The sequence below is a fragment of the Equus quagga genome, chromosome 9 (genome assembly GCF_021613505.1).
Source record: "Equus quagga isolate Etosha38 chromosome 9, UCLA_HA_Equagga_1.0, whole genome shotgun sequence".
In the NCBI taxonomy this organism is placed as follows: Eukaryota; Metazoa; Chordata; class Mammalia; order Perissodactyla; family Equidae; genus Equus; species Equus quagga.
In genome coordinates, this window is record NC_060275.1 from 13,835,327 (window position 1) to 13,851,692 (window position 16,366).

General features: G+C 39.0%; 1 protein-coding gene and 1 long non-coding RNA gene across 5 annotated transcripts in view; one reads left to right on the top strand and one right to left on the bottom strand.

Moving 5' to 3' along the window:
* The window catches only part of LOC124244392 (uncharacterized), an 85,407-nt gene extending 76,942 nt beyond the window's left edge, over positions 1-8,465 (top strand). The window contains exons 3-4 of the long non-coding RNA XR_006889992.1: positions 6,370-6,667; positions 8,180-8,465. This is a non-coding gene — a long non-coding RNA (uncharacterized LOC124244392). The remainder of the gene's footprint in view (positions 1-6,369; positions 6,668-8,179) is intronic.
* A 1,797-nt stretch (positions 8,466-10,262) lies between these two features.
* LOC124245060 (serpin B7-like) overlaps positions 10,263-16,366 on the bottom strand; it is a 79,354-nt gene continuing 73,250 nt past the window's right edge. For 3 of the 4 annotated variants that reach the window (XM_046672189.1, XM_046672188.1, XM_046672190.1), the window contains 3 exons: positions 14,364-14,506; positions 12,442-12,597; positions 10,264-11,574 (listed from right to left, as the gene is read on the bottom strand). In XM_046672189.1, coding sequence (XP_046528145.1) covers positions 11,179-11,574; positions 12,442-12,597; positions 14,364-14,506 — 695 coding nt within the window. In that variant the 3' untranslated portion in view covers positions 10,264-11,178. Of the gene's footprint in view, positions 11,575-12,441; positions 12,598-14,363; positions 14,507-16,366 lie in introns of all 4 variants that reach the window. The other variant, XM_046672187.1, reaches the window with a different exon arrangement.

A 16,366-nucleotide genomic window follows, 5' to 3' on the forward strand; every position in this document is an offset into this window, starting at 1 on the left:
CTGCCCACTGAAAAGGCTTAGAAATAAAGACATCTATTAAGCAAGGAGCACTCCTGACACCCAAATCTTCTTTTCTAAATACCATTCTCTACTAAAAGGAACTAGAGGTTCTCAAAGAACTGGCTGAATCAAGGGGTGGGAAAGAGAAAGGATAGATGAACCTTTGTTGTGTTGTTGGGCCAGAGAGTAAGGAAGTGCTCAAAGCATGATGAGGGCATGTCAAAAGGTCATGCGATCTGGCTTGAGGGGGCTTCCAATGGCCAGATTTGGGGCCATTTGTGAATGATAAAGGATAACAAAAGACTGGATATAATACCTTGAATTAATAAAAAAGGTACAAATTAATCAGAGAGAGGATATTATTTATAGAAGAATGCTAGCTAATAAACATAGAAGGAAGGACAGAATTTTAAAATATGGTTTTATGATTTTTAATCCCAAATGGAGTTGTTGCTTCCAACAAAGATCATCAACAGATGTTAAAACCACTAGATGAAATGTTACTGGGGAAGGTACAGTCACTGTCTAGAAGTGTCACCCCATGGCCTACTTATTAATAACAAAAGGAAAATGTCTGCTTACAGTAGACAGATCTGTCAGTCACCTGCACGGGGTGGTCAAACTTAGCTTGACAAGAGTGGACAACCTAACATCACATGCTGTCAATGTCATCCACGGAGGAAGACACATCATCCATGTAGTAATCTTGCCAAAATGTTTAACCTGAATCTACCACGAAGACACGATTAAAAAAATCCAAGATGTGGGAATTTATACAAGACCACTGCTCTGAACCTTTCAAAAAAGTCAAGGTCACAAAACACTAAACAAAACAAATCAGTGATAGATCCAGATTAAAGAGATTAATGAGACATACAACAAAATACAACATGAAAACCTTTGTTGCATCCTGGATCTCCTTCCCCACAAAAAATTATTATAGATAACACTTTTAGGGCAATTGAGAAAATTTAATTATCATATATGATACATTTGGTTAAAGCTAATTTTCTCAAGTGTAATAATGGTATTGTGGTGTGAAGAAAACTGTCCTTATTCTTAGGCATAGTAAAGGATTTGAGGAAATGTGTCATGGTGTCTGTAACTTACATTCAAATTGTTCAGGCAATGTATAGATACATAGAGAAATAATACAGAGACAGCGCCATAATAGACAGATGATAAATATAAAGCATGTGTAACAAAATGTTAACATTGGTGAATCTGGATGAAGAGTGTGCAGATGTTCATTGTATAGTTTTGAAACTTTTCAAAATAAAAAAATAGGGGGAAGATTTTGCACTAGTCAATAGCAGTTGAAAAATAATGAAGACACTTTTCACCTTCCATCACTACCATTACTAGTAATGGTAAGTTTTTTTCTTCAGCTCCACATACTTTCGAAGGACTCTGGTGTACATACAAATGCATCTTTAACAAAAAGGATGGTGCCTTGGGCTCCTTTCTGCTAGAAATGAATGCCTTTAAGTTTTCAAATATAAAATGAGATGTTCAAAGCCCTGACCCTTAAACGACATTCAAATGCTCTGTCGGAGAATCGCAGCTTTCCCTGTCGTGTTCGTCGGTGGTCCTTAGTTTGTCAGTGATGGGTCTGCAGGAACTTACCCAAAGGAAGGAAGGAATCTTCCAGCAAGCTCCAGGAGGCGCCACCTGCAGCAGCTGAGTCAGGGTTTGTGCTCATGTCAAGCTAGCTTTGACTCAGAGGGCATTCAAATGAGCTGACCGACACAATCAATTATTTCCTGTTACAGCTCCTTGGCACATGAAGGAAGCAATTTTGTGGTAATATCCACATCTGCACAAGGCAGAATTCTAATGTTCACCTGAATTAAGGCTCAATTTCTAATTCACTTATTTTCCTCAGAGAGACCTTCTTTGAAAATTCACTGGGGGAAGATTTCCTCTCTGGTTTCTCTCCTAAAACACTACATTTGTCCTTCATAGTGTTCATCAAAATGGATAAGCGTATATACACTCTTGTGTTTGCTTTTTAAAGTGTTTCTAAGTTCCATGAGGACAGGTGCTGGGTCTAATTTGTTCTCACTGTACGTCCGGTACCCAGCCTCTGCCTGACACTCAACGCGTACACACAAGCAGCTGTTGACACAATGATGGCTGACGTTGGTTAAATTGCCCCCAGGTGTACCCAAAGGAGAAGGCGCTATATTTGAAGAAGGCATGGATTCAGTGCAGAGAGGCCTCCCGAACCCCCAGGTGTGGGAGCCACATTCAGGCACCTTTAGTCACTGGAAGCAGGTGAAACTGCTGGAATTCGGGGATAGACTCCAAAAGATGAAGAACTGAAAATAAAATTTCATATACTTTTATTCAATATTTAAATCTGCATTTCTCCCCCTGCCCCCATCCCACCCCACTCCCAGAAATCACTACAGTCTGTATTTGTTAACTGTTCCTCAGTCGGGCCTTCACAGAAACTACAACTGCAAACTGGGGCAGAAAAACAGGCAGGCTTTAAAAAATTCTCAGAAAACAAAACAGCAAACAAACCTTTCTAAATGCATGAATAAAACTCTATTAATGTTAAGCTTTTTTCTGCAGAAACTTTTTTTTTTTTCCCCTGAGGAAGATTGGTCCTGAGCTAACATCTGTTGCTAATCCTCCTCTTTTTGTTTCAGGAAGATTATTGCTGAACTAACATCTGTGCCAGTCTTCCCCTATTTTGTACCTGGGACCCTGCCACAGCATGGTTTGATGAGCAGTGTGTAGGTCCATGCTCAGAATCTGAACCAGCGAATCCTAGGCCACCAAAGTGGAGTACATGAACTTAACCACTATGCCACCAGGCCAGCCCCAGAAATATATATTTTTTTAACATATAATATACCACTTCATAAACAAGTAGCAAAGAACTATTAATAGAAGAACTTGAAGTAGTCAATTGGATTTAACTTCACTGCTGTTTAGTAACGGACATGATATGAAATTTTTAGTATATATATAAAGTAGTCATATACGTACATATATGTGTATATATAATGCATATAATATATATAGGAATATATAGACATACATATATCCATGTATATTAAATTTTTTCTAGATTGTATGATGGAATAAAAATAGGTGATGTTTCACAAAGATTATCGTAATGTTCAGGTGCTCTGCCACCTAGATGGGCTTGAGAACCTGTAATGCAAATGTATATCCACATACGTATGAGGACTTCTTAGCTTGGGATGCGTGGACAATTTAAAGAGGTCAGGGAAATTGTGTAAAACGTTTTGTGTGAATGTGCATGTCCTCATGTTTTATGGTGAAAGGTTGATAGTTTTCAGCAGATTCTAAAAGGAGTCCATGATTGTAAGAAGTCCATTAAGATAGCAGACATCCCACTAATGTAAGGCTGCATGTAATTATGCTAAGTGTGTGTTCGTCAGTTTGAGCACTCTGCTTCATGAGTGTGTGGCATGCAATATTTAATTCATGGAAACTCTTGGAACAAAACATATTGCCATTCATTAAAATTAAATCATTGTGTTTTTTTTGCTACCACTAAACAATAAAAATTTTGAATTTTATCCTGTATTCAGTTGATGTATTTCCATCCACCATCCCACAGATGGGTGTTTTCTAATGATTGGTAACTCTGAAGAATCCTCAGGCTCAAGTTCACTGTAGAATTCCTCCAGGAGGGCATTTTGGGGGTCCAAGGGCTCTGCCTGTTCATTCTTTAGCCTAAGACCATAAAACACTGTTCCACCACATGCCCAGCTGCGTGAGCAGTGCGGGATAGGTTGTGGAGAGACCAAAGACCCGGAGTCGGCGAACAAGACATACGGGTTTACTGGGAGTTACTCATAGGGAGGTCCAGTGGCAGCCGGCTGGACAGCAGCATGCACCTGCAAATGCGGGTGGCGAGGGTGTTTCTTACATAGGCAGGGGACACAAAGGCTATATACTTGCCAAGGGCCTGTCCTTGGAATGACCAGCGTTCCCAGGAACAGTAACTCACATGGAGGGGCTCTGTGTCCCTTTAAGACGTGATGTTCTTGAAGTGAGGTAAGGTAGGATTCAGGCTGGCCAGGCCCTGGATTCTTACACATCCCAGCAACCGGATGTCCTGCCCAGAAGGGAGCAAGGAGGACACATGGTTGCAGTGGGCTTGGGGGCTTTTGCTGAGCAAGCAAGGCCCAGGCCCTACAAACACAAACACAATGCACACACACATACAACTTGCTACATTTCTGTATCTTGCGTTTTCCAGTATGAAATAGAGAAAACTCATAGTTTTTTTTATTCAATAGAATTGCTGTGATGAACAGAAAGACAGTAATTTAACAGTATGAAGAATTTTCGTTTTATTTTTACACATGAAAATGAAAGTATGTGCACGTTCTGGCGCAAGATGCCTTTCAAACCCTCCCAATTCCGTATGCGTGTGGGATGCGGGGCCCGATTCCTGACAAGGTACTTACCCAGAAGCACTTTTCTCTCATTCTTACTGAGAGGCTGTGACAATACTTTACTACAGTGACATCCACTCTTTGTTCAGTGTTGTCATTCATTTTTCTTAATATTCCCTAATCTTGTCTGATTCTAGAGTGTGTGAATGGGTGGCTGTGCCCCCTTCATGACAGATATTTGAAAGGTGTGATTAAAAATAGGACAATATTTAGGGCCTGATTAAATTATGTACTTGAAAATCCTCTCTCCCATCCCACTCCCTATATTTTCCAAGAATAGCATACAAACTGGAACTTAAATGAATTTTTACCTTGAGAAAGGATGTGGCCACAGCTGCAGTGGAACTGCTCATCAGGATTACAAGGGAATAAACTGCCTTAAGCATAGCCTTGATGGAAAAAGGCTTTGAGAAAAATATTTTTACTGGGTTTTTTCCATTGCTTATTCTTGTTTATATACCTGAGTAGTCCCACCTAATTCCTAAATAGCTTGGCAAAATATATGACAATAATAATAAAATACAATCCACATTATATACATATTAAATAATTTTTTAAAAATATTTTATTTTTCCTTTTTTTCCCCCAAAGCTTCCCAGTACACAGGTGTGTATTTTTAGTTGTGGGTCCTTCTAGTTGTAGCATGTGGGACGCTGCCTCAGCATGGCCTGATGAGTGGTGCCATGTCCACGTCCAGGATTCGAACCGGCGAAACCCTGGGCCGGTGAAGCAGAGCAGGTGAACTTCACCACTCAGCCATGGGGCGGCCCCTTGAATAATAATTTTCGTAACAAATTATAACACTATATAGTAATATAACAAGACTGAGTATATGGATTCTTATTTACAGATTCTACTAAAACTTAATGCAAAAAGAGCTATGCAAAAAATAAACTCTCAAATATCTCTAAAATCAGTATGCTAAAGGAGACATTAATATGGTTTCAAACATCTTTCCTCACTTTACTAACTAGTACTTTAGTAACTCACAGAGTTATAATGGAGAAAAGAACATTATAACTTAAATAAAGTTCTTTGGTCTGTTTGGAAATCAAACTTGTATGCCTGGGTTGCTTCTTTAGAATGGTGAGAGAGGGAGAGAGTACACCACAGGTCATGAAAAGGAAGATGTGAGGTCATGGCAGGAAGCTGATTTCAACTCCTCTGTGGAGCGGCATACATTCAAGGCATTTGCCTCCTTTCAACCTTATGATTTCTTCAATGTTTCTTCATAGATCAAAAGCCCTACTCAAGTTTAGAAACACCTGTGCTGTCTTTGACCTAAGCAAATCATGACCCAGACAAAATTATTAATTAAAAGTGGGAGTAAATTAGTACCCTTCCTCTTATTGTTGTTTTACTCATTATTATTGTCTTTGCTTACTCTTACAGTTTTATTGCCTCTATTAAAATTGCTCCTCAGTATGGTGCTAGAGTGTGTGGCACGGGTTGTTAAAATTCAGTAGAAAAGTCACAGGGGTGGAGAGATGGTTCTTTTCTAGAAAATTCTGTTTCAATTGGGCAATGTGAGATTCCATAAGTTACAGTCCATAGCTTTTATGGTTCTCTGTTTTAGAAACTAATTCCTAAGTAGAATACTTGCTTCCTGAGAGTACTTTAGAAAACATTTAAATTTTATTTCTCAGACAATATTATTCTCCATATAGAAATACATAGAATTACTCTCATAAAATTAATTACAAGCGTTTACTCCGATCCTTTGGCCATCGAGCTGTCTTGGTCTAAGACGTGCCAGGTGAAGCTTATTTTGAGTGTTCGACTTAATGATTTATTCATTATTTTGGCAGATTTCCCCCCCTCATTCCTTGTTCTCAGTTTTTTAGTGTAAAGATCAAGGAGATTAAATCATAAGATGTATTTCAACTTTTATCTTTCATCATATGCCAAATTTTTCTTAAAACAGAGACACAACGATTCAGCATGTATCTGCTCGAACAGAGTTGTACGTAGAACAGCCCTCAGGCCTTCCACCCTGGAATGACAGCTGTGCGAGGCAACTGCAGTTTCCTGTTGCAATGGAGTCTCCGTGTTGCTGTGCTGAAGGTGGAAAAATCTTTGGGTGGTGCCACGTTCCCTGTGGATGCTCCAACAACACGTGCTGGCTGACCGACTGATTGACTAACTTCGTTAATACTCTCATTGATTCATGTATAGATGCAAGTATAGTTATACAATAAGAGAGTGAGTAAACTATATACAAGGTGAGACATGTAAAGATGTGAGTTCTGATGAATAGAAATGAAATATTTTTATCAAGTACGAAATAAGGAATTTCTCTGAACCTATTATTCATGCTATTTTACAACTCCATGGTCACTTTTGCCTGCTTGTGTATAATTCCACACACATTCTAGACTCTTTGAAACACATTTTCTTTATTAGGAGTAAAGGCCTTTTTTCTTTAATCTATACTATCTACCAGAAACCACTCTTAGTTTAAGAAAAAAAGAATTTATCTTGAAAAATCAGGGTTTGTTAGGGGTAATTCTAAATTATATTTAGATTTCCAAGTTTTCTTTATTTTTTTTTAATGGTTGAGTTTTGGGTGTATTAATTTCCCTTTTACACAGATATTCTCTTTCTCACTCTCTGGGGAGCTATTTTTCTTCTATTTTATTTTGACTTGTCCTCATTAGGTAGGTGGAATTAAAGAATTCTATTTATAATTTCAGTCTGTGGATGTTAAGAAATGTAGCACACTCATGGGTGGTGGTTAGTCTATGTGATTTTGGCACGTCCTATATGCAACATTCTTATCTATCTATGCCTGTTTTCAGAAAACAAAATTGCAATCTAATTTTGATTGCATTGTATTTCCTTTTATCAAATGAATCCTATGCTATTTAAAACAAAATACGTTAGTCAAAATGTCAAACTACTTATATATTCAGTAATGATTTTATGATTAAAGTTAAGCTCTAATACATTATAGTGGAAAGAAAAACTGTCTTATTCTCACATAATGTTTTACATCATTTAATATCATTAATAATTCAGTTTTGGCTGGGGGGTAAGTCTATAAGGGATTGGTAATATTCTAGTAGACCCAGAAAAATTTATCTTTCCCCAAAGGAGAAGGAGAAAGAAACACGGCTAAGAGAATGAAAATGGGAGAGTGGAAAATGGCAGAATGGTATGAGGGGGAGGTTATGGAAATGTTTGTAGCTTTGAGGGGTGAAGTGATGCCATTTGGAAGGAGAAGGCAGAAAAATTTGAGGAATAAAATAGTGACTGCAGAGTAAAGATGAAATTTACAAACCCACATTATTAATCAACATTGAAATTCAAGTCTAGAAAAAGTCAAAATGGTTTGAGTTTTAGAAAAGAAAAAAATAGGGGCCGGCTCCATGGCTCAGTGGTTAAGTTCGCGCACTCCACTGTGGTGGCCCCAGGGTTTGGATCCTGGGTGCGGACATGGCACCGCGTATCAGGCCACGTTGAGGTGGCGTCCCACATCCCACAATTGGAAGGACATGCAACTAAGATATACAACTGTGTCCGGGGGGGCGGGGGGGGGGGGGGCTGGGTGGAGAGAAAAAGCAGGAAGAAAAAAAAAAGATTAAAAAAAAAAAAAGAAAATAATATTAATGGAACAGGGCCCCTGATCAAGTAACTGATGACATAACCCAAAGTAGAATTCAGAAAGTATAATCAATGGGTTCGTTCAGGGACAAATCCATGCATTTAAGTCATTTAATTCTTCTTTTTAACAGCAACATTTTTTTCATGAGTGGAACCACAGGCACCACGTGAAAAATGATGGCCAATTCGGCTTCATAATTCTACTTGTTGGGAAGAGCGGGGCTGGCATTCCAAGACCAACAGGGCTCTCTTCAGCAGAGCTGGTGCCACACCCTCCAGAAACATGTTCCTGGCAATGACAAACCTTAGGAAGGGGTACTTGCTTGTTTTGTTTACATCAGAGACAAGAAGATTTAGTACTCCACCTCTATGCGTTCTGTTTACCTAACGATTAGACTCTCAGAATTTTATTTTGAGAGAAAATAGTTCACAAAACCATGTAAGTCCAACTTCCCCCAATTACATTTCTCTTTTCTTTCTTTTTTCTCCTGTATAACTGACCAGGGACATGAATGTAAAAGTTTAAAAAGAAGAAAAACCTCCAGCACTAAAATGAAAAAAACCAAAAGCTGAAATGTTTCAACATATTGTATACTTTGTCCTTGCCTTCCACCTTTTTCTTACTTTCGTGGCTTCACCAGCATTAATTGTCTTCTTGTACCTCTTTGGCTGCTTCTGGCTGTACTTCATTTGGAAACTATGGTGACTCAGGTGTCTGCTTAGACAATGGAAGGTGTTTACAACAAATTCTGGAAAGGTGTTATTAGGGTGTACCAAGTCCTTTGTAGAATATAGGGCATGCAAAATTACTCAATGCAAACTACTTTAGGCAACTAGCAAATGTTTAATAGTATAATATTACCAGTATTCCCTCAGTAGTTATACATTACAGAATTTTTGTTCAGTTCAGTCAAAATATACTTGCTCTATCCAACCTAAAGCTATTAAAATCTAAATTGTGAGGTAGTGGAGATTGAGAAAGAATCTCATTACAATGAACAAGCATCAGTGGACTTATTCACCTGCTAAAAGTTATGAATCAAGTGAGTTAAGGGAAGAGATCCGTATTAGGCATTATATCAGTAAACTTAAAGTTGATTGGTAAAAATTAAGACAAATTTTTGACACGAGTGAAGGGATTGAACTAGTTGTGAGCTGGAATGTGCCCTCAACTCACTTAAAAGTAGAGATATAACTCAAATTTTAAACATCTGGGAAAAATACTCAAAACTATTTCTATGAATAATTCCCACCAGATAAAACTAGAAATCCAGAATGACTGTAAAATTAAACCTCAAGGGTAAGTAAGTAATTGGTATTAGATAATCAGGCCTGCAGACAACATAAAGGAGTAAAACGCTTCTTATAAAGACACGTAGAAAGCAGAGAAGAAAAAAGAGACACCACAAAAGAAGGGGTGACCCGAAGGGGATTCCTGGGGTCCCTTGTGCAGGGCCCCTAGACAGCTGCACATCTCGGCAGCATGTAATCAGAAAGCTAACTGATCAAGCATTTTCTTTTTTTTTTGTTTCCGGGGAAGATTAGCCCTGAGCTAACTACTGCCAATCCTCCTCTTTTTGCTGAGGAAGACTGGCCCTGAGCTAACATCCATGCCCATCTTCCTCTGCTTTATATGCAGGATGCCTACCACAGCCTGGCTTTTGGCAAGCCATGCCATGTCCTCACCCGGGATCCGAACCGGCGAACGGCAGGCCGCCTAAGTGGAACGTGCGCACTTAACCTCCACGTCACTGGGCAGCCCTGCATTTTCCTTTTTGTTAACCTTTGAATCTCCCGGCAGCCTTGAGCAGGAGGCAGGATTGACATGTCCATTTTGCAGAGGAGGAGACTGAACTCTCAGAGGTGAATGCCTCCCTCAAGTTTGTCAGTTAGTAAGTGCACAGTCAAGATTCCAACTTAGATCTCCTGACACCAAATCCAGGGCTCTTCCCCTTCTGTTCTCAGTGGAATCCCCTGGAGAGCAACTTGAGACAATGAGCACCTGGAGGCCAGCAGAAAGAAGGACTTGCTGATGAGAAAGTTGGAATTTAAGAAGTAGAGAGAGGGGCCGGCATGTGGCATAGTGGTTAAGTTCCTGTGTTCTGCTTCAGCGGCCTGGAGTTGGCGGGGTGGGATCCTGGGCATGGACCTACTTACTGCTCATCAAGTGATGCTGTGGCAGCATCCCACATACAAAATAGAGGAAGATGGGCACAGTTAGCTCAGGGCCAATCTTCCTCACCAAAAAAGAAAAAAAAGAAGAAGTGGAGAGGGACACGGAAAAAAGAATAAGCATAAAATAAAACACATTTGCCTATTAAATAATTTCAAGTATGGAACTTCTTTGAAAACTTGAAAATGTTCTATAAATGTTACTTCTAAACTGAGCCCATTCCCATAGGAGGAAAGCAACTCCCTTCTTTTTCTTTCTGCTTCCTTTTCTACCGTGGCGGCCCTGGCTCTGAGTCTCAGGATGCAGACTTATGACGAGGACAGGGTTGATCGTGGTCAAGAGTAGGGGTCTTGTATCAAACCTTCTGGGTTTGGAAATCCAGTCTGTTACTTGCCACTTGTGTGTTCAGTTATTAAACCTGTCTCAGTTTCCCATCTTTAAAATGGAGAAAACAAGCATTCCTGCCTCTCGGGGTTTTGGTGAGAATTGAAGCAGGTCGTCCGGTGAGTGCCTGGCACATGCCACATGCCCAGTGAAGGTTAGCTCCTCTTATTAACATCATTAGTTCAGTTGCAAGTGAGGTAATTAAGTGTTTAAGAACTAACTTGGTAAGCTAATCATACTGAATAATGTTGTTTGTTTGGAAAAAGACATTCTGAGTTTTAGCTATAAATGAGGTTCTGAGCAAGTTGAAATCTACCTAAGAAAAAAATGGTGCTGATCACAATTTTTTAGTAAGTACAGTTAATGGCATGCTGTAACTTGTTTAACCAGCGTAAACTGAAGCAAGAAGGGATGGACGGATATTCTACATGAGATAGTTGGAAAAAAAACATTGCTAAGAAGCATGGTTTATCTCTTTCAGTTGCACCTAAACTGAATGAATTCTACGAGCTCATAAAATCTGGCTACTTTGAAGAATCAGAAAGTTGTTTGAGTACAAATTCATGCCATTCCTTAAGGGATGCAGACCCTACCATAGAAAAGAATCGTCTTAGTCTCTTTGTGTAGGATAAAGAAGAGGAAAGGATGATCCACCTTGAAGGTTTCAGGATTTTCCACCTCTCCTGTTTGGTTGGTAAGTGTGGACTCTGGGCCACCCTCTGTAACCTCTAGCATGGCCTTATGGATTATCTTGGAGACCACAAGCCCGCCTCCTGCAGTTACGCCAGACAGGTTAGCCCTTGAATGGTCCAAGACATCAGTCATTCCCAAAGCCTCCAATATGAAAGTCAGATCTTCATGACACTCATCAAGTCTGAGCTGGGGCAGGCGCAGAACCACAGCTGTGTCCTTCATGTTGGCCGAGCCTATCCAGCTTTTTAGTTTCTCATAAGTGATTCCCTTGGTAACCTATGGGAAACAAAGCAGGAAGCAAAATATGAAAATCTTTATTTAGAAAATTAAAATATAGCAAAATGTGAAACATCCTAAGGACCAGATGTGAGGTTATGAATAGGTAAGGCAACTTCTTACTGTGATTTTGGAAAGCAGATTCTATCAGAGTAAGTGGGAAAAATGCAGCCACATGTAAGAATTGCACTGGAAACATATCTAACACTGGAATCTACAACTTGGCACACAATTCAAGAGTTATTTGGAAAAAAGGGTGAAGGGGAGGGTGAGAAGTCTGTAGCCAGAAAGAAATAGATGGGAGCAACGCAGAACTTGAGAGAAGCAGAACAAGCAGAAGAAAAGGAGGAGAGACAGGGATTCAAAGAAAGCCCTGAGGATAGGTCCACACCGATGCTGAGAGCAGAACACAGAACCACAATGTGGAACAGGAGCGTCCTCATGGGGCTCAGAGGAAAGGACCAGAGAAAGAAGCAAAGGGAGAAGCCTGCACATTGAGTTTGCATGTTTTGGCCTTGGGTGTTGGTGGAAATAGATTTCGTCGGTTGGTGGCAGGTCCAAATGCGGTGTCAATGTATAATATATGAAAAATACATGTACAACTACAACAACGCACTGTGAAGAGTGAAAGAGGAAATGCATGACGTGCTTTGAAAGCCCAAAACTCTTACAAGCGCAAGAACACCTGCTAGTGCATGGAGTTTACTTTATTTGGGGGTTGGCCCTACTTATTTTTTTAAGTGGAGGTAACACTGCATTAAAGAGCAGTGTAAGGGGTTATTTTAAATCCTCCGGCTTTCTGCATGGGTGATCCTCAAGCACAGAGCCTTTTCTCATGGCTGTGGCTGCCCAGGCTCGGAGGTTTACCTGCCCCAGGCCGACGTCTTCGCTGGGTAGGACGATGACCATACTCAGATGATCCTCGGCGTCTGGCATTTCAAGGACCTGAACCCGAGGCTCCTTTATGGAGCCCAGTTTAAAGTGCCCTTGCAGCCGCATCATCTGGACAGGTTTGCTCTGGGACTGTAAAAGTAAAAACAGAGAAACAGCAAAGTCAGTCCCTTTTTATGTTTCCATGTAAGACATGAAATTATGTTTATATTCATCCTCCAAATTTGCCCACATTGAATGACAAAAAAAAAACCCCAAAAACTTCCATCCATCTTTCTACAGAAATATCTACGACTGACAATTGTTGTGATGATGATTTAAAGAGAGGGAGTAGCCTAAACAAAGTAGCTACTGAACTACAAAGGGCTTAAGTCTCTCAATGTATTATTTTTATTCAACTGTATGTTTTGATGCCCAGAAGCAGTTAATTCACTTCAAAGTGCTAAGAAATATAGAGCATAAGATCTTATCAGGATAACCACTTTTAAAAGTCAAATAGGTCCTTTCAAGACCATAATTTAGAAATCTCTCCACCTCAAGTAAAGTCTGACCAATCTGGAAGAATCTGCAGCATTGAGTTGCAGATTACAACTGTTACAAATTAGCTAAGAATGTAACAAAATGCTGGGTTCCACATAATCAGGTCACTTGAAGGAAATTTAGTTGTGACCATAGCCACATATTATGTTTTTCTCTTTGAATTGCTAGTTAACAGGTTAAAGATACCTGCACTGTGTATGTAGACCAACTGACCAGATTTTACTGTGGAATTAAAGATTCTGTTTTATTAACTGTGTCTTCTCACATATCTGCTTATTTGTGGGTATGTTTACCCCTTTAAGTATCTTTCTATGAATTCTGCTAAAATCTTCGCTCCATTTTCCTTACACTGTGATCCCCTATCTGGGCTGATCCTTGGAAGGACCTACAGGGGCTGTTTAAAAATACATATATTCAGGCACTTCTTGCAAATCAGAATGTTCGCAAATGTGGCCCTGGAATCTCCGTTTTTAAAAACACAACTGTAAAAAAAATATGTAATTCCATTATTTGCTTTATGACCTCAATATCTGATGGCAAAATTCTTTGGAAAGTTATTCCAGATGTGACTAATGTGTTTGGCTAAACGATTTTTTTTTTCCTTAAAGTCACTCACTATTTCTTTTACATGGAAAATATTTATTCAAAAGTATAAACCCTCTTTATTTTTGTAGTTGACTGTGACAGATTTTAAATTGATCAGTAATGTCCAGCATTTCTTGGTAGATGCATTTGATAGAGTAAATACATTTGAGAGCTTAGGGACTTAGTTATAATATACAGATCCATTCTTCTTTATTGAATAACATATCTTATTTTGGTTGCAGCCTGATGTGTAGCACACTTTTGGGGCACTAAGAAAAGAAGTTGGGAAGACTGAGGGTGGGGGTAGGACAGCATACCTGGAAGCTTTTCTTTGGAAAGTGGATCTCGTCCACCAGTTTTGCTTTACTTCTCAAGATCACACCCATTTTACAAATGAGCTGCCTGTCAGTTCATCACTTGGCTTCATGTCCGGTTTGCAGGAAGTGAATTATCTAAAAATGGTTTAAACTTAGCCCAAATCCCAAAGCCACTTTAAACCTTTTCAAGGTCTATATTTCAGACTGGTTTTTAATTTTACAACATAGCATTTCTAATTTCAATATAAGGTAAAAGTGCTATGGAGAATTTAAGAGAAAAGTTCAATAACAAAAAACTGTCTCATGAATCTAAATCTGCACTTTGTGGAGTACGTAGTTAGGATAGTCACTTGGAACTTAATTTACCTACTTAAGGCCAGAAATAATTTAACACACTTTAAGGCAAACTTTGGAGGATTACCTTTAAGAGGAAAACAAATTAAGTCATGAAACTACCTCATCCAATTTGAAAGCCATTGCTGTGGTTTGGTCTTTTTGAAATGCATACTTCCAGGTCCCTCTGAAGGAGATGGCATTAACCAGCACCAACTGGTCAGAGGAGGTGAGGCTGTGGGGTGACAAGAGGCCCTTGATCTCACCTTTCGGAAGAGAAACATCGTCAGATCACACTGGATCAGCCATGGAACGGGAATGGTTTTCACTGGTCTTGCTTTTGTTTTTAACGCATCTTTGACCTGGCATGACTAATTACCACTCAATATCTTCAGATGAGCCAAAAAGATGTTTGAGTAAATACGTAAAGCATTCATAATTCTTTAATAAATGAAGCATGTAAGATGGAAAAGAAAACAATGTGAGTGTGTAGCCTATGTCTGCCTACTTTACGGCTACATACAAAATTGTTGATGGACTTTACTTCTCTTACTCTATTATGTCTTTGTTTCTCTACCTTTGGTAAAATTCTTGCACTAATAATAATTTGGATTCCAGAGGGAGCAAAAATGTAGATGAAAAGACAACGAAAATCTTCTGAGAAAATATCACGTTTTCTCCCATGTATATTTACGTCTACAATCTTTGAGTGGGGAGGGGCTTTCTTCAACAATTCTGGACCCTAGAAGCTATCAAAGAAAAAAATAATCAGATATGACTCTGAAAATTTTAAATATACGTGGCAGAAAAGAACTTAAAATTAATCTAAAAATAACAGACTTGTAAACATACTTGCTAGACATAGGACAAATGTTAATATCTATAATATGCACTGAGCTCTGACAAACTAACAAGAAGAGAATTAATGAATAGGCAGTGCACAGAAGACTAACAAAGTATTTATAACAGTTGTACAAATTATCTATAAGGATGTTGATTAAAAATCTATACTTCTATAAATATGTTTATTTCAGTGTTATTAATACTGCCAAAAACATTTTAATAAATTATGACCCATCTAAACCATAAATTTTTATGCAGCCATTTTAAAAAAATGAACTAGCTCTCTGCCAGTTGATATGATGAAATCTCCATGAGTGAGAAGTTATCTGATTTCATCCGCATCTTCCACATGAGGCAGGATCACCTACTATTGAGAGTATGGAACCTGGAGCTCGAGTTCAGGATCTACCACTTACTAGTGTGTGACTTTGATTGGGTTATTTAAACTTTCTAGGCCTCAGTCACTTTATCTGTAAAATGAGGATAGCAGTTGTACCTAACTCATAATCTTTTGGGGGGATTAAATGAGTTAATAGATGTAAAATACTCAGAACAGGGGGCAGCCCGGTGGTGTAGTGGTTAAGTTCATGCGTTCTACTTCAGTGGCCTGGTGTTCGAAGGTTTGGATTCCAGGCATAGACCTAGCACTGCTCGTCAAGCCACACTGTAGTGGCATCCCACATAACAGAGGAAGATTGGCACAGATGTTAGCTCAGCAACAATCTTCCTCAAACAAAAAGAGGAAGATTGGCAATGCATTTTAGCTCAGGGTCAATCTTCCTCGCACAAAATTTAAAAAATACTCGAATAGTGTGTGATATAGATTAAGTATCATGTAAGTATTTACTATTACCACTATTTAATAGATAAAGAAAAGACTCTTAAAAGTTAAAAAGCCTGATTAAATTATATAGCAATTAAGTTACCTGGTTAAGAGAGAGTTTGTAGATACCAGCACACTAACCATTAAGGTTTGACTTTCCTATGACATTTCTCCTGGCACCACCTTATGTTGAAAACAATGAACATCTGACTCGGTGGTTTTGCACCTCACCACTGTTATCAGGCAATGATTTTCTACTAAAATCAAGCAAGAGAGGTAACTGGGAACATTGCAGAAGAAAGATTTTCTGCATTTTATGCCTCCTCACTTCTCAAAAGTAAAACTGACAAGAAGATGTCATGAGTTTTCATTTCATAAAATGAAAAAAGTCTTTCGATCTTCAACACCTGGTACTAGAACAATTGATTATCCATATGAAGAAAAGACAGAACCTTCAGCC